The sequence below is a fragment of the Oncorhynchus clarkii genome, chromosome 3 (genome assembly GCF_045791955.1).
Source record: "Oncorhynchus clarkii lewisi isolate Uvic-CL-2024 chromosome 3, UVic_Ocla_1.0, whole genome shotgun sequence".
Classification (NCBI taxonomy): Eukaryota; Metazoa; Chordata; class Actinopteri; order Salmoniformes; family Salmonidae; genus Oncorhynchus; species Oncorhynchus clarkii.
The window spans coordinates 38,969,154-38,993,525 of record NC_092149.1 but is presented as its reverse complement, the minus strand read 5'-3'; the positions used below and the strand labels follow the sequence as shown (position 1 = coordinate 38,993,525).

Sequence of the window (24,372 nt, the reverse complement as noted above, 5' to 3'; positions counted from 1 at the left end):
GTGACAAAATAGTGTTCGGACCGGTCCAAAGAGACACAGCTCCCACCGGAGGATGCTGTGTCCTGACATTCCGTCGTCGCATACATCATTCATCAGAGTCACTTTGGGTGCAGCCATGGCGGCGCCCCTTGCACATTTTGATGACGAGTGGCACGATTTTAAGGAATTTGAGCCGGTCTCAGAGCAGGGGACTCGGATGGACCGAGTAAACTTGGTTGCCGAGCAGTTGACAGGCGTTCTGAGGGTCCTTCCAGAGCTCAACAACAGCTTTTCGGGCGAAATAGGCAGCTTCAAGTCCATGGAAGATCTGGTGACTGATTTCGACGAGAAATTGGCAGTGTGTTTCCGAAATGTCGACACCCAAACGGAGAACATTGCCCCTGTAAACATTATCGCCGAGGACACAACGTTGAGGAACAACGAGTGAGTATGCGAAGTGACTCCGGGCCAAAGTTAGTTTGTAACAACACCGTTCCTCCCTTGCTGATGACTTGTCAATAAGCAATGTTATCAATGGTCATGTGACTGCTCCATCACACTAGATTTTAGAGCTCACATAATCTCAGGTTGACATGTCAGTGCATGGTTTCCCAAATGTGCCTAACAACGACATCCCATTAAACTCTAGATTAGAATGTTGACCCAAATACCCTTCCCTGGAGTTCAGAATAAATCGGACAATTCACATTTATCCTCTCCTAAAAGATGAAAGATTTGGCTCATGTCTTGGGTAGAGATAGTTGATCCCACTAACCTGTTTGTGGTTAATAAATAGTTAGCCCAATACTATGCTGTTTATAAATGATAGATTAGTTATTAATGTCTCGCCCTTCCCCTTTTCACTATTCATAATACCGTTTTAAAGCGGTGCGGCTGTAGCATTATCAACAGCCCAAACGTATCGCACAGCTGGCCGATTAGTTCTCGTTACATCTTACTGCTTCCAAGTGCAGTGTCAATATGACAAATATAACCACTGTTGACCATTATTATAAGTTAGCTATCACTTATCTACATGAGCTTTTGGTCCTACAGGTGGTTGTGTTCACTTTTATGTGTCTCTCATCTCATTTCCCCCACAGGATCTGGGATGCTCTCGCAGATAATTATGGTAATGTCATGGCAGTGGATTGGAAACAGTCTCGAACGCGCTCCCTCCATCTCCCCACTCTAATCCTCAAAGACGAACCAGTGAGTCAAGTTCTTGCTTCATAGAGGGCTCTTTCTTTGCCCCTTTCCTTTCATCCCCAGTCTCTGTCTCTCTCTCTCTTTCTCCCTCTATCCCTATTCCCTACCACTCCCCCTCTCCCTGCCCCTACCGTCCTGTCCAATCTGTTTATCGCTCCAATCTAAAATTCAGAATTCATTGTGCCAGGATTTAGTTTTGATTAAATTCCCTCCCCCTGACCTGTCAGAGGGTGGATGATGTAACACTGGAGCTGTCCGACGATGAGCTGAGGGAACAGATGGACATGCACAACATCATCGTCTCCTGCCTCAATGACAAACCCCTCTTCACCGCAGAACAGGTAGGGCTACCCACCAATTTACCAAAGTTCCAACCCACAGCTCTGCCTGGAATAGCCCAAGACTGACCTGCACTTTATCAAAGATAGAATACAGTGTAGCAGAGCTGGGTATGGGGCTTGTGCCTGTTGCTTGAATGTGCTTCACATAGACAGATGACAGGTGAACTGAGCCGGTGTTTGTGTGTTAACCAGAGTTGGGGTCTATTCGATTGACATTTCCAGTCAATTCAGGAATACAATTTAATTCCAAGGATTGGAATTGCACTACATGTCCAATGCAACAGACAGGAATAGAAATGGAACTGATCCCAAATGTGTGGTGTTACCGTGTGTATTGTAGGTTATTGAGGAGATAGAGGAGATGATGCAGGATTCTCCTGACTTGGGGGCAGAGCAGAACCACCCCTCTCAGTCAGATCTCTCCATGCTCTCTCTGGACATCCAGCGCCCCAGAACAAACCACAGCTATGAAGAGCGTGAGTCAGTCAGTTAGGTGTGTGTGTGTGTGTGCACGTGTGTGTGTGTGTGTGTAAATGGTGTGAGGGAGGGGGAGGTTGAAAGTGTGTTTGCATTGTTATGCTACATTTGTGTGTGTGTGTGTGTGTGTGTGTGTGTGTGTGTGTGTGTGTGTGTGTGTGTGTGTGTGTGCAGGAGAGATGACCCTGTGTGTAGCAGAGCTGAATGAGCGACTAGAGGAGGTGGAGATGGCCATCAGACATTACAGTGAGGAGCTGATTCAACACCTGGCCCTCAGGGACGAGCTAGACTTTGAAAAAGAGGTGAAGAACAGCTTCATCTCTATCCTGATAGATGTGCAAAACAGACAGAAGGAACACAGGGAACTACTGAAGAAAAATAAAAAACTCAAGAGTGGTGCCGGGGCCCCGCAGGGCCGACCAGAGAGAACACAAGCACTAGGATCAGTGAGTGACACCATCCATGCTGTGCGTGCACACACACAAACACACACAATTCCTGCTGATCCACTGTTTAATGGCATTGCTTAGTAACCTTTTAATGTATTCAAACCTTATCAAACGTATTTCTTGCTTGTACAGATGTCCCCCTGCATTACTATCTTGATACCTTATTACTTCACTCTTTTTACAAACTCATTTACTGGTTTATTGTTTTGGGAAATATTGACCTTTTAAACCTTGGACATGGTTCCTTCGATTTTCATCTGCTTGTTTCCTGTTTGTGTGCCTCTTACTTCCCATATCTCTACTTCACTTCCTTCCTCTCTAGCGCTTTAGCATGGTGGGGCTCTCCTCTGCCATTCAAAATGGCTTCCGGCAAACTTTTGGGAGTGGTGGGAGTGAAAGACAGGTGCCTATATTTCTCTCTTTCTCTCTGTCTGTTGCCCTCTTCATTGGTGCTGTGTGTGTGTGTGTTTTTGTTGGTCAACTAGATGGTAATTGTACATGAAGTACAATAGGTGGATATAAAGTATTTGTGTGGTAGTGGTAGAAGTTTAAAATGTTTTACTTTACTATTTAAAGCAAAGCAGTTGCATATAGTCAAAGTTTATTGTAGTAAAATAATGATTTTTGATTAACTACTATATCAACCATATTAATTTAGATTATGGGGCAGTTAGATCACAAAAATGTCTCAACTACAGTTGTTGCGTGTGAAAACTAAAAGAAGAAGACAAAGAACAAAGCAATATTTTGTTAGAAGATGGGAATAAAAAGCAGGATCAAGTGGACAACACTCTTAGGAAAGCAAAGAAACTCGGAATCAATCACGCTATGGGTTTCAGATAAATAGATGCACGATTTACATTTGTAAAACGTTCAGTGTGAAGGAAGTTTGATTTTAGGTGAATGATGATGTAATGATTAGAAAGTTGTAAGCTATTCTTTTTGGAGAGAAATATCTAGTGGTGACAACTCTTTAAAAGTATTTGTGTGGTAGTTGATGAACTACAGTGCCTTAAGAACGTATTCACACCCCTTGACTTTTTCCATATTTTGTTGTGTTACAGCCTGAATTTCACATGGATTAAATTGAGATTTTGTGTCACTGGTCTACACACAATACTAGTTACTCCACAATACTAACCTAAATGACAGAGTGAAAAGAAGGAAGCCTGTACAGAATACAAATATTCCAAAACATGAATCCTGTTTGCAAATAAGGCACTAAAGTAAACCTGCAAAAAATGTGGCAAAGAAATTAACTTTATGTCCTTAGTACACAGAGTTATGTTTGGGGCATAATTTTTTTTTTCAATTTAAAGTTTTATTAAGTTTTCTTGTTTTTCAATCAACCAACAGAACACAATCCACATTCACAGATGTGACAGGCTTTAAAAAAATAAAAAAATAAAAAAATAATAATACTTTTGAAAAAATAAAAATACAATTAAAATGAATGATAAAGTCAAATAAAAGCATTTATTTTTCTTAATCTATATATTTTCATTGGTACATATATATACATACATACATACATACATACACACATACGTACGTACATACATACGCACATATACATACACACACACACCTACGCACACGTACTCAAAAACTAAATTTAAAAAAAACATAACACTTCAGCAGCACTATCAAGGTTCTTATCAGCTATTTCAAGCATTCGCTGAGACGACGGGCCAATAATTCGTTTTTAGGTTTTACAGTACCTTACACAACATGTATCTGCGCATTTCCCTAGTCACCCCGTTCACTCTGTCCAGTTTGAAATATAGTTGAATAGTGAAGACCAGAGTCTATCAAACTTGGGCTGTCTCTTGTGGAGGTCATAAGTGAGCTTTTCAAGAGGAAGAAAGTCAACAATCTGGTCAATCCACATTTTAAATGTAGGAGGGGTATTTGAGGCCCACAATAGAAGAATACATTTCTTAGCAAAGTATGTAATAGTCATAAGCAAATTTTCTCTGTCAGGATCAAGAACAAAGTCCTGCTGGGCATTAAGAAGATAGATACACGGGGTCATATCAAACTGTACCTCTAGTATTTTCTGTGCAGCAGTATGTACAGATTGCCAGAATCTGGCAATCTCCCTACAGCTCCAAAATACATGCATATAGGTTCCACTTTCAGAGGTACATCTTTTACAGTTAGGAGACATATCTGTTTTCATTCTATGGAGTCTCAAAGGAGTATAATAAAATTTGTACAAAAATTTGTAATTAGATTCTTTCATTTTTACACTGGTAGAGGAGCAGTATACCCTGTCGCAAACCTCCGCTCATAACTCATCACTGATAGTCAGACCAAGGTCCTTTTCCCAGATTATTTTCAAAGGAGTAAAGTAGGAGCTTCCTTTCTCAGAAAGGAGTCTATAGATGTAAGATATTTTGCCTTTAATGGATTGTGCTGTGACAAGAAGGGTTTCAACTTCATTCAACTGAGTTCTAAACCTCCTCTTGGAGGTAAATGAGGAAATGACATGTCTAATTTGAAGATATTTGAAAAAATGGGATCTTGGCACATCGAATTCACTGCAGAGCTCTTGAAAGGATTTCAGTGTAGTGGTTTTCTGATGAAATAGGTCTGAAAAGGTCCTGATTCCTAGAGTATGCCAAAGATTAAAGTTGGCATCCCTCAGGGCTTTTGGCAAGTCTGGGTTGCCTACTATAGGCGAGTGAGAACATATTTGGGAGGAAATGCCCAGGTATTTCTTACAGTCCCTCCACGCTAGTAGGGTGCTGAAAAATCGCAAAGGTTTTGGCTATATTGCCCACTTCACTAAAGTTATTAATGAATATAATTGAGCTTAAGGGCAATGAACCACAGGATTGGGCTTCTATCTGAATCCACGTTGACTCTTGTCTGTTTGTGATCCATGCTAGCATGTTGCGGATTTGGGCAGACCAGTAGTACAGTTGAAGGGGGCAAGACCCCCTTTAGATTCAGGTTTTGATAAAGTGGAAAACTTGATCCTAGGTTTTTTATTGCCCCATATAAATTTGGTGATGCTTTGGTTAGTTGTTTTGAAGAAGGAAACTGGGAGATAGCATGGGAGCATCTGAAATAAGTAGTTTAGTCTAGGGAGGACGTTCATACGGATTACATTAATTCTTCCTACTAAGCTGATTGGGAGGGAGATCCAGGTTTGGAGATCGTTCTTGATTCGATCCAGGAGTGGAAGATAATTTTCCTTAAAAAGGCTATTCAGATCTGGTGTTATGAAGATCCCGAGGTATTGAAACCCCTGTGTTTTCCATTGGAAAGGACAAAGTGTCTTCATAGAGCTGGTGAGTGTAATATTGAGAGGGCAGACAGTGGATTTGTTAAAATTGATCTTATAACCTGAAAACTTGCCATACTGAGCAATTGTGTCTAAAATGAGAGGGAGGGATTTCTCAGGGTTGGATATGTAGAGCAAGACATCATCCGCGTAAAGCGAAATCTTGTGCTGCAGGCCGCCTGCAGAAACACCCATAATACTTGGATTGCTCCTTATCAGCTCTGCCAGAGGCTCCGCCCCCAACAAGTAGAGCAGCGGGGACAGCGAGCACCCTTGTCTTGTGCCCCGTTCCAGAGGGAATCTGTCAGAGTTCAGTCCATTAGTAGTCACCATGGCATTTGGATGAGAGTATAGTGATTTGATCCATTTAATAAAATTTGGGCCCATATTGAACTTTTCTAAGACTGAAAACAGAAAGCTCCACTCCATCCTGTCAAACGCCTTCTCAGCATCCAGTGAAGCCAGCAGGACAGGGGTCTTTTGTGCGTTTACTTGATCAATAATGTCAAAAAGACGGTGAATGTTATCAGAAGAGTATCTGTCTCTAATAAATCCAGTTTGGTCCGCTTTTATTATCTTGGGAAGAAGAGTGTTTAGTCTTTTGGCGAGCAATTTGGTAATTATTTTATAGTCGAAATCCAACAAGCTTATGGGCCGGAAGGACGAGCAGGATAGGGGGTCCTTGTCCTTTTTTAGCAACACTGTAATGCGAGCTGTGTGCATTGAGTCTGGGAGAACTCCGTTTTTGCAAAAATCCTCCAGCATTGGCATGAAGATAGGGCTGAGCTGGGGCCAAAAAGCTTTGTAGAACTCTCTGGGGAATCCATCTGGGCCTGGGGACTTATTAGGTGGCATGGAGGTAATTGCCTCCAGGATCTCCTCAGGAGTGAAGGGGGAGTTGAGATCTTCCTGGTCGGTCTCTGATAGTTTAGGTAGCGAGATTCCCTCTAGGAAAGAGTGGAGTTCTGCCTCCGTGTGTTTTCTCTCAGAGGTATATAGTTTGCAGTAAAAATCATGAAAAGTTAAATTGATATTTTTTGGGTCATATGTGACCTCGTCCTCTGCTGTTCGGATAGCCATGATTGTACGCTCTGACTGCTCATTTTTTAATTGGTAAGCAAGCAATCTACTGGGCCTATTGCTATACTCATGGTATTTCTGTTTAGTAAAGAAAACTTTTTTTTTATCTCCCGAGTGTAGTCCAAATTCAGTTTGGCTTTGGCTGCTTTAAGATGACTCCAGGAAGTGCTGTCTAGGGATTGTTTATGTATTTTTTCACAGCATTCCAGCTCCCTCTCAAGATCTAGCCTGTGTGCTTCCATTGCTTTTTTCTTAGAGGAAGCATATGCAATTAGATGACCTCTTAGTGTGGCTTTAGCAGCGTCCCACATTGTGGCCGGAGAAACAGGAGAATCTTTATTGTCTTGTGTGTAGTTGTCTATCCATGTAGTTACCAATGTATGGAACTCGTCATTTAATAGCATGGAGGTGTTGAATTTCCAGCTCTTTGACCTAGGGATGTTTTTGCAGAGGTCAAAGTGGACAAAGGAGGTGGACAAAGGCGTGATCTGAAAGTGCTATGGGTCCGATTGTACATGTGGCTGAATTTATGAAACTCTTTGGGATAAAAATGTAATCTATACGGGAGTAGGTGTTATGGACATTAGAGTAGTATGTATAGTCCATAGATGAGCTATTATTCTCTCTCCAGATATCTATCAGTCCCATCTCTTTAGTAAGATAGTTCAACATCTTTGCAGATCTAGGATTTGTGGTGGGGACTTGAGATGATTTGTCTAGGGTTGGGTTAAGGGTACAATTAAAATCTCCAGCCACCACGCCAAAGGAGACACAATGCTCATTGAACAGGGTTATGATTTTTGACATGAAGGCAGGAGTATCTGTGTTAGGGGCGTATATGTTTAATATAGTAATTGGTTGACCATATAGTGACCCAGTTATCAAAATAAATCTCCCCTCCGGATCAGATATGTTTTTGTCAATTATGAATGGAACATTTTTATGGATAAGTATGGCTGTGCCTCTACTGTTTGATTTGAAAGATGAGAAATACACCTGTCCCACCCAAGCTCTGCGGAGTTTGGCATGTTCAGCATCACAGAGGTGTGTCTCTTGTAGCGCAATGTCTGCTTTTTCCTTTTTTAGAGCACATAGTATCTTTTTTCGTTTTATTGCATGTCCTAGACCATGGCAGTTCCATGTCAATAGATTTAAGGTACTAGTCATCGTCATCGAGCAGCAATCGAACTTTAGTGCAAGTCATCGCTGGGTAAAAGTGGATAGTAATTACAGCTGCGTTCACATAAAAGGAAAATAAATGGTGTACATAAAATAATAATCTCTGAACACCCCAGCCGAGTTCCCAAACAACTCGACACATCCCGTTGGATCTATTACCCCCCCGCTCAGTCTCAATTCTGTGTTCCGAATAAAACAAAAACCGGGAACAGTTAGCAACGCACAACGTCTCCCTCTCCCCACCAAATAAATGCCTCATCCTCTCCACCCCGCATTGAGTAAATAACACAGTTGCCCTCGTCCAGACCACAGTAAAAGAGGGGAGAAAAATAAAAATCAATAGCCCAGCCTACATATACCTCCCCAAGGGACATAGGGAACCCCAGGTAATAATAGCAACAACAACAAAAAACAGGGAAATAAAAGTAGGCTGAAACATTAGTAGGCCTAGGTTAGGCTATACAGCCCACCCCTCTCAGTTAAAGGACAATAAATATAAATTGGACGGCTATAATGACATTTAGGGGGTGGATCTCTGGATATCGGCTATATGTCGTCTTACCTCCTTTAGTAATGGCATTAATCGCATTTAGTCATTGGTCTGTTTCTCATTGGCCAGGATTGTCTTTCAAAAAACGTTTTGCCTCTTCGGGAGTTTTGAAGTGTCGCAAGGCTCCTTGGTGAAGAATCCTGAGCTCGTTTGGGTATTTGAATCCCCTGAAGATGCCTCGGTCAATGGAGTATTTCTTCACTTCGTCAAATTCTCGGCGCTTTCGGCGTATTCCAGCTGACAGGTCCTGGTGTAAAGCGAGTTTGGTGTTTCCCACTGTGATGGTGTTGTTTTTCGCCGCTTGTAGGACTCGTTCCTTGTCGGTGAATCTCAGGAAACGTATGGTGATTGGGCGCGGTGGTTGTCCGGCTGCTGGTGGGGGCCTCAGTGCTCGGTGAGCTCTCTCGAGTTCTATGGGCCTGTCGGTGGGCAGGTGGAGCCACTCGGGAAGTTTGTCTTGCAGGTAGCGGATCAGTGGCATGTTTCCCTCTTCTTTTTCGCCCAGATTGAATAGAACACAATTATTCCTTCGCCCACTGTTTTCCAGGTCCTCTGTTTTCTCTTCCAGATGCTCGATTTTCTTTTTAGCATATGCTATTGTTTCCATGGCATCTGTCAATAAGTTTTCCATGGATAGGATTCGCCCCTCTGCCTCGTCCAGGCGCCCCGCGTTTATGGTTATCTTGTTGTTGATGTCAGGCAAAGCGTTTTCCAGGATTGTCACCTTGCCCCCTATCGCACTGAGCTGAGAATTAATGGCATCTAATTTAGTGTTTAGTTCTGTACGTTGGGATCTCAACTCAGAAAGGATGTCTTCGACAGAGTGCGAGGTTGGCATTTGTTGTGCCTCGTGGCGGAGCGGGTTCTCTTGCTCCTGGCTAATGGCGCTAGTTTTTTCTGAAGCTAGCTTCTTCTTGGAGGCTTTTTCCGTCGCTAATACTCGAGTCCGGGTAAATATGTCACCTGTAGTGTCGCCTTTTGTAGCCGCCATGACTTTTTCTTGCTAAAGCTAAATGAGTGTGAACTTGGAGTGGAGGTAAGATTAGGGGGGCATAATTTTTAAGCATCAGGGTGGTGCATCATGTTATGGGTATGCTTGTCATCAGCAAGGACTAGGGAGTTTTTTAGGATAAAAAGAAATGGAACAGAGCTAAGCACAGGCAAAATCTTAGAGGAATACCTGGTTCAGTCTGCTTTCCTACAGACACTGGGAGACAAATTCACCTTTCAGCAGGACAAGGCCAAATCTACACTGGAGGTGCTTGCCAAGACGACATTGAATGTTCTTGAGTGGCCTAATTACAGTTTTGATTGAAATGTTTTTGAAAACCTATGGCAAGACTTAAAAATTGCTGTCTAGCAATGATCAACAACCAACTTGATGGCGCTTATAAATAATAATGTGCAACTATTGTACAGTCCAGGTGTGCAGAGCTCTTAGAGACTTACTTAGATAGACTTGCAGCTGTAATCTCTGCCAAAGGGGATTCTAACATGTATTGACTCAGGGGTGTGAATACTTATTTATGTAAATGAGATATGTCTGTATTTCATTTAACATTGTTTTACTAACATTGCCAGAAACATGTTTTCACTTTGTTGTTATGGGGTATTGTGTGTAGAATTCAGAATCCATTTTGAATTCAGGCTGTAACACAACATAATGTGGACTAAGTCAAGGGGTATTGTCACGGTCGTCCTCCTCTTCATCTGAAGAGGAGAGGCGAGATGGATCGGAGGACCAAAATGCGGCGTGGTATGTGTTCATCATTTATTTTAATACAGAAAACACTGAACACTGAAACCCTATACAAAAACAATAAACGAACTAACAACCGTGAAGCTAATGCAAACTGCGCTGAAACAAGCAATCAACATAGACAATCACCCACAAACAAACAGTGCAACCCAGGCTACCTAAGTATGATTCTCAATCAGAGACAACTAATGACACCTGCCTCTGATTGAGAACCATACTAGGCCGAAACATTGAAATCCCAAATCATAGAAAATCAAACATAGACTGCCCACCCAACTCACGCCCTGACCATACTAAATAAATACAAAACCAAGGAAATAAAAGGTCAGAGCGTGACAGTACCCCCCCCCCCCCCCCCCCCCCCAAAGGTGCGGACTCCGGCCGCAAAACCTTAACCTATAGGGGAGGGTCTGGGTGGGCGTCTGTCCGCGGTGGCGGCTCTGGCGCGGGACGCGGACCCCACTTTCCCATTTTCTTAGTCCGCCTCATTGTCTGCCTCCGTGGCTTCCTAACCATGGCAACTCTTCTCAATGGACAGAGGGGCAGCTCGGGACAGAGGGGCGGCAGCTCGGGACAGAGGGGCGGCAGCTCGGGACAGAGGGGCGGCAGCTCGGGACAGAGGGGCGGCAGCTCGGGACAGAGGGGCGGCTGCTCGGGACAGAGGGGCGGCAGCTCGGGACAGAGGGGCGGCAGCTCGGGACAGAGGGGCGGCTGCTCGGGACAGAGGGGCTCTGGCGCCTCTGGGCTGAGGGGCTCTGGCGCCTCTGGGCTGAGGGGCTCTGGCGCCTCTGGGCTGAGGGGCTCTGGCGCATTTGGGCTGAGGGGCTCTGGCGCCTCTGGGCTGAGGGGCTCTGGCGCCTCTGGGCTGAGGGGCTCTGGCGCCTCTGGGCTGAGGGGCTCTGGCAGCAGCGCCGGACAGGCGGGAGACTCCGGCAGCAGCGCCGGACAGGCGGGAGACTCCGGCAGCAGCGCCGGACAGGCGGGAGACTCCGGCAGCAGCGCCGGACAGACAGGACCACCTGCAGGGAGGAGACAGAGAGACAGCCTGGTGCGTGGGGCTGCCACAGGAACCACCAGGCTGGGGAGACCTTCAGGAGGCTTGGTGTTAGGAGGAGGCACCTGAAGGACCGGGCTGTGGGGGAGCACTGGAGCTCTGGTGCGCAACCTTGGCACCACTTCCCCAGGCTGGACAACCACTCTAGCCCGGACCCTCCAGAGTGCAGGCACAGGTTGAACCGGGCTGTGGGTAAGCACGGGAGATCTAGTGCTTACTACACGCACCTCTCCCTTAGGCTCCATTCCCACATTCGCCCGGCACGAGCGCAGCGCAGGCAGAGGACGCACTGCACCCTCCCAGCGCCCCGGAGACACAGCACGCAGAGCCGGCGCAGGATACGCTGGACCAAAACTGCGTACCGGCGACCAGACCCGCTGAGCAGGCACCATACGCCCTGGCTCGATGCCCGCACTCGCATGACACTCTCGGGGGGCTGTCCTATAGCGCACCGGGCTATGGGCACGTACTGGCGACCCCGTGCGCTTAACCGCATAACACGGTGCCTGACCAGTAACGCGCTGCTTATAATAAGCACGAGGAGTGAGCTCAGGTCTGCTACCTGGCTTAGCTCCACCCCTCGTGTGCCGCCCCCCAATTTTTTGGGGGGGCTGCCTCTCGTACCTGTCATACTACCGTGCTGCCTCCTCATATCGCCGCCGCTCAGCTTTCGCTGCCTCCAGCTCTGCTTTGGGGCGGCGATATTCCCCAGCCTGTGCCCAGGGTCCCTCTCCGTTCAGTATCTCCTCCCATGTCCAGGAGTCCTGTGATACCGGCCGCTGTTGTTGCTGCTGCTGCTGCCGTCGCTGTCTTTTACCACGCCGCTTGGTCCTTGGTTGGTGGGTGATTCTGTCACGGTCGTCCTCCTCTTCATCTGAAGAGGAGAGGCGAGATGGATCGGAGGACCAAAATGTGGCGTGGTATGTGTTCATCATTTATTTTAATACAGAAAACACTGAACACTGAAACCCTATACAAAAACAATAAACGAACTAACAACCGTGAAGCTAATGCAAACTGCGCTGAAACAAGCAATCAACAAAGACAATCACCCACAAACAAACAGTGCAACCCAGGCTACCTAAGTATGATTCTCAATCAGAGACAACTAATGACACCTGCCTCTGATTGAGAACCATACTAGGCCGAAACATAGAAATCCCAAATCATAGATAATCAAACATAGACTGCCCACCCAACTCACGCCCTGACCATACTAAATAAATACAAAACCAAGGAAATAAAAGGTCAGAACGTGACAGGTATGAATAGCACTGTATATAACTGCCCCTGAACAGGCAGTTAACCCACTGTTCCTAGGCCGTCATTGAAAATAAGAATTTGTTCTTAACTGACTTTCCTGGTTAAATAAAGGTAAAATAAAATAGGGCTGACCCTAGTTAGTCGACTGGTTGATTGTTTGGTCGATAGGCTATTGGTCGACCAAGATTTACTTAGTCGAGCTGTGGCAAATATACACTACATGGCCAAAACTATGTGAATACCTGCTCGTTGAACATCTCATTCAAAAATCATGGGTATTAATATGGAGTTGGTCCCCCCTTTGCTGCTATAACAGCCTCTTACACTTCTGGGAAGGCTTAGGGCTGGGTGATATGGCCTAAAACTCATATCTCGATTTTCTCAGCTTATGGGAGGTTCACAATATATACAGTTGAAGTCGGAAGTTTGCATACATCTTTGCCAAATACATTTAAACTCAGTCCTAGTAACAATTCCCTTTAAACTAATCCTAGTAACAATTCCCTGTCTTAGGTCAGTTAGGATCACCTCTATTTTAAGAATGTGAAATGTCGGAATAATAGTAGAGAGAAGGATTTATTTCAGCTTTTATTTCTTTCATCACATTCCCAGTGGGTTAGAAGTTTACATTCACTCAATTAGTATTTGGTATGTATGTGTATGTTAACTTCTGACCCACTGGAATTGTGATATGGTGAATTATAAATTAAATAATCTGTCTGTAAACAATTGTTAGACAAATTACTTGTGTCATGCACAAAGTAGATGTCCTAACCGACTTGCCAAAACTATAGTTTGTTGACAAGAAATTTGTGGAGTGGTTGAAAAACTAGTTTAATGACTCCAACCTAAGTGTATGTAAACTTCCGACTTCAACTGTATATATAGATTTTTTTTAAAATGTTTTCTCTAAATAAGCTTTGTTGTACAATTTAAAGAAAAATTACGCTGCATTTAAAACAGTCAGCAATAATCTAATGAATTCAGAGCTTGTGAAATTATACCTAGGCTAAATATATGCCTTCAACAGCCATAAGACCAGACCCACTAATAATTTAATTATTTTATCAAAATACTTGTACCTGCTTTTTTTTGTAATATTCACTGATCTGGCTTTCAGGCCTGTCTATGAAAATGATATTTTTGTTACAAATTTACCAGAACCATGCATAATGCACATCAACTAATAATGTATCAGGCATAGAAAATGAACACCGGTCTCATAAACAATCTCTCAAGCACAAGCACACGTGCTAGTAAGTAGCCAGCTAATGTTTATTTTTTAAGTTTAGCCAACTTGGATCTAGGTATAATTTCACAAGCTCTGAATTCAGCTAACAAAGCAAAACAGTTGCATTTTACCGAACACATTCTTTTGTCATTCTCCAACTGTTTGAACAGATGTTGAAATCAAGTGGCCTACCTTATTTCTCAGAATGAGAACGAGTTGCCAATTCCTTTATATAATTGTTTTATGCTTATTGCACATTTATAAAACACAGCCTAAACAGCTAGTATAACTATCTTTATTCAACAAAAATGCTGCCAACGATACATTGCGTGCACTACAAACTGATCATTCATTTTCCAGAATGAATGTTCATTGGGACATCCGTTTTAGTAGTGTCTGCTCTGCTTGAAATTTGAGGAGTTAAAACATAAACAGGGTATGGTTCGAAAGGTTAACTTCTCCTCTATTACAGTAAAATAATGTCTCCATGTGTTTCGGTGTCCATATGATCAATTCTGTTGGACCAAACCTCAAATGCAAATAGCAAATTGAAACCGTTTGTCAGAGAAGAAGAAGTGATCTCTCATCTTTTTTTTGTGAGTTGTAGGGGGAGGGTCTTGGGAGAAAGAGGCGGAGTGCGTTTCTATGTGCTTATTTTGAACCTAAGCTTGTTGCCTGCCTGCCCGCCTTTCGAACAACGACACCCGTTGTTATGGCGAAGACATGAGCACCTTGTCATTATATACAGATCTCTGGTGTAAATGGGAAGGTGCACAGCACAGAAGGAGCGAACGAGACGAGACCAAAAAGACAACATGAGAACAAGCAGACATACATGCGCATAAAAACGAACCTTGATTCTGCGATACAGGCATTTGGAATATTGTTCAAAAACATTCATTCAAATGAATTCTATATATCGCCCAGCCCTACTTTCCACTAGATGTTGGAACATTGCTGCAGGGACTTGCTTCCATTCAGCCACAAGAGCATTAGTGAGGTCGGGCGCTGATTTTGGGCGGTTAGGCCTGGCTCGCAGTCTGCATTCCAATTCATCCCAAAGGTGTTTACTGGGCTTGAGGTCAGGGCTCTGTTCAGGCCAGTAAAGTTATTCCAAACCGTTCTTAACCGACCGTTTCTGTATGGACCTTGGTTTGTGCATAGGGCATTGTCATGCTGAAACAGGGAATTGCCATCCCCAAACTGTTGCCACAAAGTTGGAAGCACATAATCATCTTGAACTGTATTGTATGCTGTAGCGTTAAGATTTCCCTTCACTGGAATTAAGGGGCCATTAAAAACAGCCCCAGACCATTATTCCTCCTCCACCGAACTTTACAGTTGGCACTATGCATTCGGGCAGGTAGCATTGTCCTGGCATCAGTCAAAACCAGATTCGTCTGTCGAACTGCCAGATGGTGAAGCATGATTCGTCACTCCAGAGTCCAATGGCAGCTAGCTTTACACTCCAGCCGATGCTTGGCATTGCGCATGGGGATCTTAAGCTTCTGTGCGGCTGCTCGGCCATGGAAACCCATTTACATGAAGCTCCCGATGAACAGTTCTGGTGCTGATGTTGCTTCCAGAGGCAGTTTGGAACTCGGTAGTGAGTGTTGCAACCCAAGACAGAGGATTTTTACGAGCTACGCACTTCAGCACTCAGCTGAGGCTTTGTTCACGGTTGTTCCTAGACATTTCCACTTCACTTACAGTTGACCGGGCAGCTCTAGCAGGGCAGAAATTTGACCAATTGACTTGTTGGAAAAGTGGCATGCTATAACGGTGCCACATTGAAAGTCACTGAGCTCTTCATTCTACTGTCAATGTTTATCTATGGAGATTGTATGGCTGTGTGCTCGATTTTATACACCTGTCAGCAACGGGTATGGCTGAAATAGCTGAATCCACTCATTTGAGGGGGTGTCCGCATACTATTGGCCATGTAGCGTGCATTAATAACTTATGTCACACAAGACACCTGTCTGATTCACGCTTGTCTGTGGACTAATCCATTGCGGAGGCCGCAGGGAAGGCACAGCAGTATCTCCAGTAGTACATTTAGTGTTAATTCCCATAAATTTGAATCTACAATGTTTGTTTGTTACGGTCATTTCTGTTAATGCACTCAATATATTATTATTACAGTCTTACTGTGTCACTGTAGGATCTGACACGTTTGCAGAGCACACAACCTAGGCTGTGAGAAAAAAAAGTTTTGGTTTATTTCATTCCATTTACAAGTTGTCAATTTATGAATTGTCTTTTGTTTGGAGCACTCCTGTCAATCTTGAGTAAAGGACACGCAACTGATTACGCATATAGAAGTAGGACTAGTCTACTTAGTCTGCGAGCAAATGTAGGCCTATAATTGTGCCCATTTGAGGATCTAATACTATTTATGATTGTCTTAATTTACCGTCACTGTGGAATTTCTGAAAGTTATTTTTTCTTCGCCTCAAGCAGCGAGTAGACAAAGTCTGTTTTTACATCCATTGAAAATGATAGTTGTTCCTCAACGGAGCCTATTTGAAAAATCTTTACAGCTCGCTCCCTTTTGATTAAACGCTCAGCATGAAAGGGGGAAGGAATGTCATGCGGGAAGGAATGTCATGCTCTGATCCGGTGGAAGCGTCATAAAATAGGTCTACCTGATTGCGTCTTATCCCTTGCAAAATAGCCTGCAGCTGTGTCTGTCTGTCTGTCTAGAGCTCACTGGAGCTGAAAACTCTGAGGATCCAGAATATTTTATACAATGTTGCAAGTTAGCTAGCAGGAGCTTCAGGCCAGACCAAGTTAATATAATAGTTTCTTGCAGACAGGTCATGCATAGACAATGTGATTTAGATTATATTTATTTTCTACCTGCAGGTTGCAATGTTCAAAATGTTTGGCTTTATGTAGTTATGTAGAGACTATTTTTACATATTGGCAATGAAAATAAAAGTTACTTTTAGATTTGTATAATTTTCATTTACATATCATTTAGATTTACCACATAACATTGATTTTGAGATATGAAGGCTTTATTATAAATTAAATTCAACTGTTCCATGAAAATGTGCATATGAAAATCATAACTGACATGCAGATCAGTAGAAATGGTATGATAACTTGGCACTCCAAATGGAAAAGGTTGCCATCCGCTGGTTTAGCCTATTACCTGCAAATTCAGGAGCTTAACAGCCGAGGCAAATCTGCGAAAGCCAGCAGCAGCGGGCAGCGGGATGAGGAAGGTCGGGAGCAGGTGTTTTTCTTCTGCTTAGGCTATATTGATCTCTGGCTCTCTCTTTAGTAATTTATGTGTCTTCATTTTTAATCGCAGTCCTTAAAGCATCAGACAAGCTCAGTAGCCTACATATAGGTGATTTTATTCAAACATAGGACGTGGAAAAATACAAGTACATTTTATGTGACCAATCAGAAGACTCTTGGTCAACTAAGATTAGTTTTATTCGGAGACAGCCCTACACTGTATGTAGAATAGATTTGTTTGTAGACCTACTGATAGCTAGCTTTAAGTCTAGCTAATAAATGAACTCTTTATTGCTAAAAGTACATTTCCTGAAGTAAATGTGGTTTGTTTGCTAACTTGTTTTAAAGTATGTATGGTTTTGAAATATGTTATAGTAGTGGTAGTGCCTGCAGTATTAATGGTGGTGACTGGTTATAGTTGAAAAAGTAGGTAGTTGAAAAGCTAAGATAGTCTGAAAATATGAAAGTTGGTTTGGAGTATCTAGCTTGAACGGTTCAAGAGTTACAATTATTGTTGGTGGGTATTATATGCTAACTTATGCTCATTTAAGTTTTTCAAATTTATAGTGCAGACCAAAGCTCGTGCGAACCAGAGTACACCCAGGGCCAGAGCTGTACCAGAGCTAGTGCAGACAAGAGCAGTAGTTGTGGTCAGTAGTTGTGTGGTTGTGGTCAGTGTCTAAACTACAGTTGTTGCATGTGAAAACTGAAAGAAGTGCAATGAGAAGCAGGGTTGCCAGGTCTAGCTTAAATTTCTAGCCCAATGACCTCTCAAAACCCGCCCAAAAGGCCTGAAAACTAGCCCAATTGTTTTTTTAAATCAGGCAAGAGAGGAGTTGCCATACATAGACAATAAAAAAAATTCCATAACGTTATCGAGACAAGAAGGAATATCATACTTACTTGTAAAATGCAGGTTTCCTCAAAATAATAATTATTGCAAGCTATGACATGACGTAATAAAGGAATAGGAATTTGTGACAAAAGAAAAGAAAAGTCTGTTAGCTGTGGTATAGTGGCCATATTGTCATTATAAACTGTTTACCAACGTAATTAGAACAGTACAAAGTAATGTTTTGTCATACCGTTGGTATATGGTCTGATATACCACGGCTTTCAGCCAATCAGCGTTCAGCCAATCAGCGTTCAGGGCTCAAATCAGGTTTATAATTGTAAATAAATCTCCTTTGTGCATGTGCATAACAATAGATAACTCCTACAGGAGAGTTTGAGTGATGAAAGTTGGACAGAGGATCTCGAAATCTCTGAGCAAGAAACACTTGGACAAACATGAAAAAACTAATGTTAGGCTCTTTTCCGGCAATTGGGCTGTTATTGTGTGACAGATGTTAAGACTACAATCTGTCATTGACTTGTCATTTCAATAGACATAGGCTTTAGACTAAAATCAGGGTTTTTGATTCTAATTCAATTTTACCATAGTTTGCTGAGATAAAGGCAGGTAGCCTATAGCACCTGATAGGCCTACATCTCATTTCAGATAGTCTACAGTATCCTAGACAAGATGTAGACAAGATGTAAACTGAATGATTGAGCAGCTCGCTTAGTTCAAATTAAGACACATTTATTCAACATGAATAGCGAGGCGATATCGCAATAAGAAGTAACTTGTTTCCCCAATAGCCGACTGGAATAAGGCTACTGAGAATGTGGTCATAATTTCCATCACTGAATTAAATATTAATAATATATATATGAACTTAATATGCTTGTCAACAACAGCCAGTGTTTATTTTTTTGAATGGGTTTTTACCTGTAGCCTAATCTGACGATAATAACACAAGGCTACACCAACAAAGTTATAGGCTATTTATTAAATTGGTTTGCCAGCTCCACACGCGGCACAAAGGCTATACAAGGCTACACAAGCGGCACAAATTAATTTGCAATGACTCCAGTGATATCGTCATTTCAACAACAATTATTGTATCAAATGGTAGCCTCCAATGTCATATACATGAATAGGTTTACTTGATGGCCAACAGAGGCACATGTATAATTCTCCACATTTAGCCTAATGTCAGTTTCATTGAGGACTTTTCCCCGTAAAAAAGAACCAGGCGAGGGAGTTCCATAACTTCCATTTAACATTTCTACTCGGGCAGCTCCTGAGACCCAAGAACTGGGCATGCATGAAGCACTTTGCTTGATACCTAAGCAGTCAACATTAGAATGCAGTTTAAACCACCTCCAAGCAGATTTATGTAATGCGTTCCAGTGCGTTCCCAAAGTCATTTTCCAGTGCTTTGTCTCAATTATTTATTGATGTGCATCAGTTCTAGAGTATTAATATGTTTTATGGAAAAAAATGTTTGGAAAAAGGTGTCTCCATAATGACATTCTAAATAGCCTACCTACAACTGGTGAAAAGTTGTCACAACGTACCCGTGTGCTGCTCTCGCTCCTCTCGCTCACCTGACTCAGCCAATAACTGTAGTGCTCTCTCAACACACACACACACACACACACACACACATACATACATACATACATACATACATACATACATACACCCCTCTGGCTCTCCCCACTACTCAATCACTCAGGACCAGTCTGTCTCACTGCCTGACAGTCAGGAGCAGGTCACAGTGAAATATATATGTTTTAAGAGAAATGCTATGGCGGTTGCGGTGCAACTTAGAAATAGCCCAAAAACCTGCAACCTGTGACCAGTACATTTTCACCCGCAACATCGTTTTCAAAGTAGCCCGATTTGGCCTGAAAACCGCGAACAGCAGGTGATGGGTTACTAAAACAGCTCTATCAATTGATTGGTAGAAGCTATTCATAATCCGTTGCCAGATTTGAATAGCAGAGAAGTAAACGAATATATCACACCCTCTTAACTTTTTGTCTAAAGTGGTACAAATTTCAGTTGTTTATAAAATGTTACAGAAAATGTTGTTGATGCTGTTACTAAAACAACTTTTCAGAACAAGATATTTTTGTTCCGCATTCAGATTTGAAAAGCAGAGAAGTAGAGGAAGATTTCATATGCTCTTTTTGTGATAGTTGTTGACCAAGTGGTTAAATTAGATGATTTGTGTAAAAAGTTGCATTGTTTCATTTACAGTGAATGGAATGTTGAGAAAATTGCCATGAAAGTGGATGGAGAACAAAAAAACATATTTAAAAAAGGTTGTCTACATGTAATGTTTCCACGGCGTTTCTAGCTTGAACGGTGCTAAATAATAATAACAACAAGTCTGAAGTATGACGAAGATTTAAAGTCTGGACTTTTGCTTTGCAAGTCCCACCTAAAAATGCTGATCCACCCAGCTTCACATTTCCATAAACTGAACAGAAATTACTTGCTGTCTTACCTCTCCATAGGATATGGCTACCAGTGAAGGTTTTCACACCCCTTGCACAGTTTTCTAAATGTTCTGCTGTAAAATGAAATGTAAATGCAAATTACATTAGATTTTTTCCCCCGACCAGTCTACACAACCTGCTACACAATTTCAATGTAAAGGAAAATTCTAGAAAATGTTCTTAATTAATTAGAACACAAAACAAAGATGCCTTGATTGCATATGTCTTCACACACCATAGTTAATACTTGGTGGAATAACTTTTTTGACAGCCATTGCATCTGTGAAAGGAGCATTTGTGTAAAGTTGGTAGGATCTCATTCAAAACGATTCACAGCTGTAATGGCTGCCAATGGTGGTTCCACCAGGTATTAACTATGGGGTGTGAAGACATATGCAATCAAGACTGTTTTTTTTATTAGTATTAATTTGTAAAATGTTCTATATTTCTTCTTTCACTTTGAAAATGTGGGATAGGCTGTGTAGATCAGTAGGAAAACAATATAACGTGTAATTGAATTAAGGCAGACAAATGTGAAAAAGTGTACAAGGGGTGTTTACACTATCACTAGGCACTGTACTTATACTCTCTCTCTTTTTCTCTGTTGTTTCTACCCCATGGTCTCTCTTAGTATCTGACCACAGTCATTCCATATGAGAAGAAAGGAGGCCCTCCATCGGTGGAAGATCTTCAGATCCTTACCCAAAGTAAGTGGCACCTTAGTAAGTGGCACCTCTCAGGTGCAGAGCATTTATCCCCCGCCCATCAAATGAGTCTTGAATAAATAAAAACATTTGTGCTACTTGAAGTACAGGGTACAGTTGTTTATCTGGTGTTATAGATGGTTGACATGCCGTGGTCAAATAAATTCCTGGAATAAATATATTTTTCTGATTGGTTTGTGTTTCTGTTGCAGTCCTGCAAGCTATGAGAGACGACAGTGACAAGGTGCCCAGGCTTCTGACAGACTACATTCTCAAAGGTGAATACACTCAGCCTCTCTCTATGTAAATTTTAACATTAGTAGGCTATATTACAGGGATGTATGTGTTATTGGCATACTGTTGTCTCTGCATTTTTGTAGAATTCAAGAGCACAACGGTTATTGATAACCGGCTATTTTAGGCTATTTTAAGCTAGGCTTTTCTACTGTTTAAGTTGTTGTGCCTTTTCTTTTGTGTGTATGGTACAGGACAATTTACAGTTGAGTGATCTCCTTTTTCATTTCTTTAAAAACATGTCTCTCCATTCTTCATTTTCTGTTCAATGTCTCGCTGCATTGTACTTGCCAGCTCTGGTGTGAGAGCTGTGGACAGAGAGGTTTGTGGCACACATTCACAGACACTGTACTGTGTAGTGTAGTTCACTCATTGCGGGGAGAGCTTTAGTGTAATGTAACCGTACCCTGCCTTTGTGTCCTGTTACTGCCCCCCCCCCACTGTCACACTGCTGCTGTTTAGGGTATGGTAGACCCCGTTGCTGCTCCCGTTGGTGTCACAAAGTTATCCCTGACCCATGACCTTGCATTGCGTATCCCTTCACATTCTCAAGTGATCCCAAATGGACCTGATGGGTTCCCCTGAAACGCTCCCTGGGAATCACTGCTCTTACAACCATTGGAACCTATCTCTCTTTCTGGGCTCACTGAATACTAAATGGCTGTATTGTCATATTGTGTATTTTTGCCGTTGCTGTTTCAAGTGTGTTTGGATTCCTTGAGACTGTTTTCCTGATCAAACCTAGATAGATACAGGTACTTGGTTATTTTAGTAGTTTTACTATTTCATTCCTTTTTCTCCACCCAAGCCTGTTCTATTTCTTACTTTGTATTTTCTCGTAGTTGCCTAACTGGCATTCACACATCGTCTCAGCCATACTCATTAATATGTGTTTTTTCCACAGTGCTTTGCCCAACATAGACTGGAAGGACGATAACGGACATTTTGGAAACGAGGTGAGGGATCTGGTTTCAATGTCAACAAGCAAAATGAAGAGGACTCACTCGGTGTATAAAAAGTAAAAACATAAGCACACTGAATTGATTCTTTAGGATGCATGGTATTTTACCTCAAGTTGCTCCTTTTTGTGTAACACCCCATAGATGTTTTATACCTCATTCAGTTTTATTTTCTCTGTGTTGAGCATGGTGATTTCACAAACCTTGTGTATTTGACAACTTCAGGTATTGTTTTATTGTTTTTACTTTAAGTGCAGTGTAAAATACAGTACTCAAAGTCATAAGAAATATACTCATACATTCTAGTGTAGCATCTACTATATGTGGCTGATTTCAACAGCCTTTTGGACGATAGGGGGCCTTACTTCTTTTGGCCCTGAAGTAAGATCGAAGCTACTCATATCCAAAGGGTTGTGTCTTAATATGATTAACCTAAATCTGAAGGTCTCAGAAACGACTGAGCACGTGTAATATCAGGGATATGAAACATTTTAGATTTGTTTAAAAGTGCTTAAATACATTTCATTAATAAAATAAACCTTGAACTAAATACTAACATTGACCTACACAACTCAGTCCACCATTTGGCCTCCCTAAAAGCGCTGCACATATATGTTTTAGTCATAGCTAAATACTGTAGTAGTACCATTGTTGTCATACTTAGAAGGAATTGCGAAGGTAATGTGAACAGAACTATAATTAATTACAGAGCACTGATGTGACTACTAGCTATGCATTTGAGTAAACAATGACTCACTGAATCAGAGGCACCATGCAGCCCAGACTTGGCCAGTCTATGAAGGCTGTGCACACAAGCTGGGCATTATTATATTTCTATAAACAAGAAATTAAGATGCCTTTTTATTTGCAAAAAACATTTGTACATTTGTAAATGACTTTTTATTTTTAACCAAATGTTATTATACTGAGCTACTTATCTGCTAAATGTATAAAGTCAATGGTAAACCCAATTTAATCTGTTTTTGTTTCATTACTGAGTCAACTCCCTTTTTTTCTCTCCTTGCTCACACAGCATACTCCAGCTATCCGTCAATGACAATGATATGGAACAACAACTTAATTAGTTATGCAAACTCAGCCCTGGTTTTAACAGGCAGCCATGCTCTGTCAATGCCACTTTACTCGAATCCTCATTGGAACATGGGGAAATCATGAAGCTATTGTTATATTGAACACAAAACATTGACAACTCATTTTTCCAACTCCAACTAGGAGAAAAACATTAGAGAGAGGAACAGCATATATGGATCCAATGGTTTGTGCAAATGTGAGAGAGATGGCTCCTTCGGTACCAGTGTCCTTCACTTCACCAGTAGGCTTATAGATATTTGAGGATAAGAGTAACTCGCACGTGCATATAATACACGTGAAATACAAAAACAAACACTCCAAAACACACTGTTGTTTTATAATCAGCTGACCACGTGTCAGCCGAACCATATCCAGCTAGGTGAGAGGAACCAGATGAACTAAATGAAAGGGTATTTTGGCAGCTAGGCCAAGCCAGTAGGTACATGTGGGAACAGTGGGAACATGATTGCATGATGAGTGAGATCATAAATGCCAAATCAGGCCATGTGACAACCAAACCAACACATGGCACCCCATGAAGAGCTTAGAGATACCACAAGAATATCACTCTTGTTTGGACTGAGAATGAAACACAAAGATCATGTCTAGAGATAATATCACTGCTTCATATTATATTCAAATGGAGTTACATTTCAAGATAGGAAACTGATATTGATATCTGAGATGATCAAATTCTCATCATGGACACACAACGTAAACTGAGATAAACTCATTCACCATTGCTAAATGGAGTATATAAATGGAGACATGTCAGGACAGAATATCTCATAGCGGCCTCATCTGCAAAAAGCATATGAAGAGTTTCATACCAAGATTATATACAGTTGAAGTCGGAAGTTTACATATACATA

At 42.1% G+C, this 24,372-nt stretch overlaps 1 protein-coding gene across 1 annotated transcript; it reads left to right on the top strand.

Moving 5' to 3' along the window:
* The first annotated feature begins 52 nt into the window (after positions 1–52).
* Positions 53–23,854, top strand: LOC139394870 (fasciculation and elongation protein zeta-2-like). Its single transcript, XM_071142829.1, has 9 exons — positions 53–423; positions 1,083–1,191; positions 1,416–1,529; positions 1,870–2,005; positions 2,181–2,473; positions 2,778–2,858; positions 21,083–21,158; positions 21,368–21,433; positions 22,354–23,854. Exons 1-9 carry the CDS (start codon positions 53–55, stop codon positions 22,368–22,370), a joined length of 1,263 nt encoding a protein of 420 aa, XP_070998930.1. The 3' UTR covers positions 22,371–23,854.
* The last annotated feature ends 518 nt before the right edge of the window (positions 23,855–24,372 follow it).

Excerpts from the sequence above, each read along its gene's own strand:
- LOC139394870 (XM_071142829.1), top strand. The coding sequence starts at position 53 with ATGCTGTGTCCTGACATTCCGTCGTCGCATACATCATTCATCAGAGTC. Across the intron at positions 424-1,082 it reads ACAACGTTGAGGAACAACGA|GATCTGGGATGCTCTCGCAG; the intron begins GTGAGTATGCGA and ends TTTCCCCCACAG. Across the intron at positions 1,530-1,869 it reads CCCTCTTCACCGCAGAACAG|GTTATTGAGGAGATAGAGGA; the intron begins GTAGGGCTACCC and ends TGTGTATTGTAG.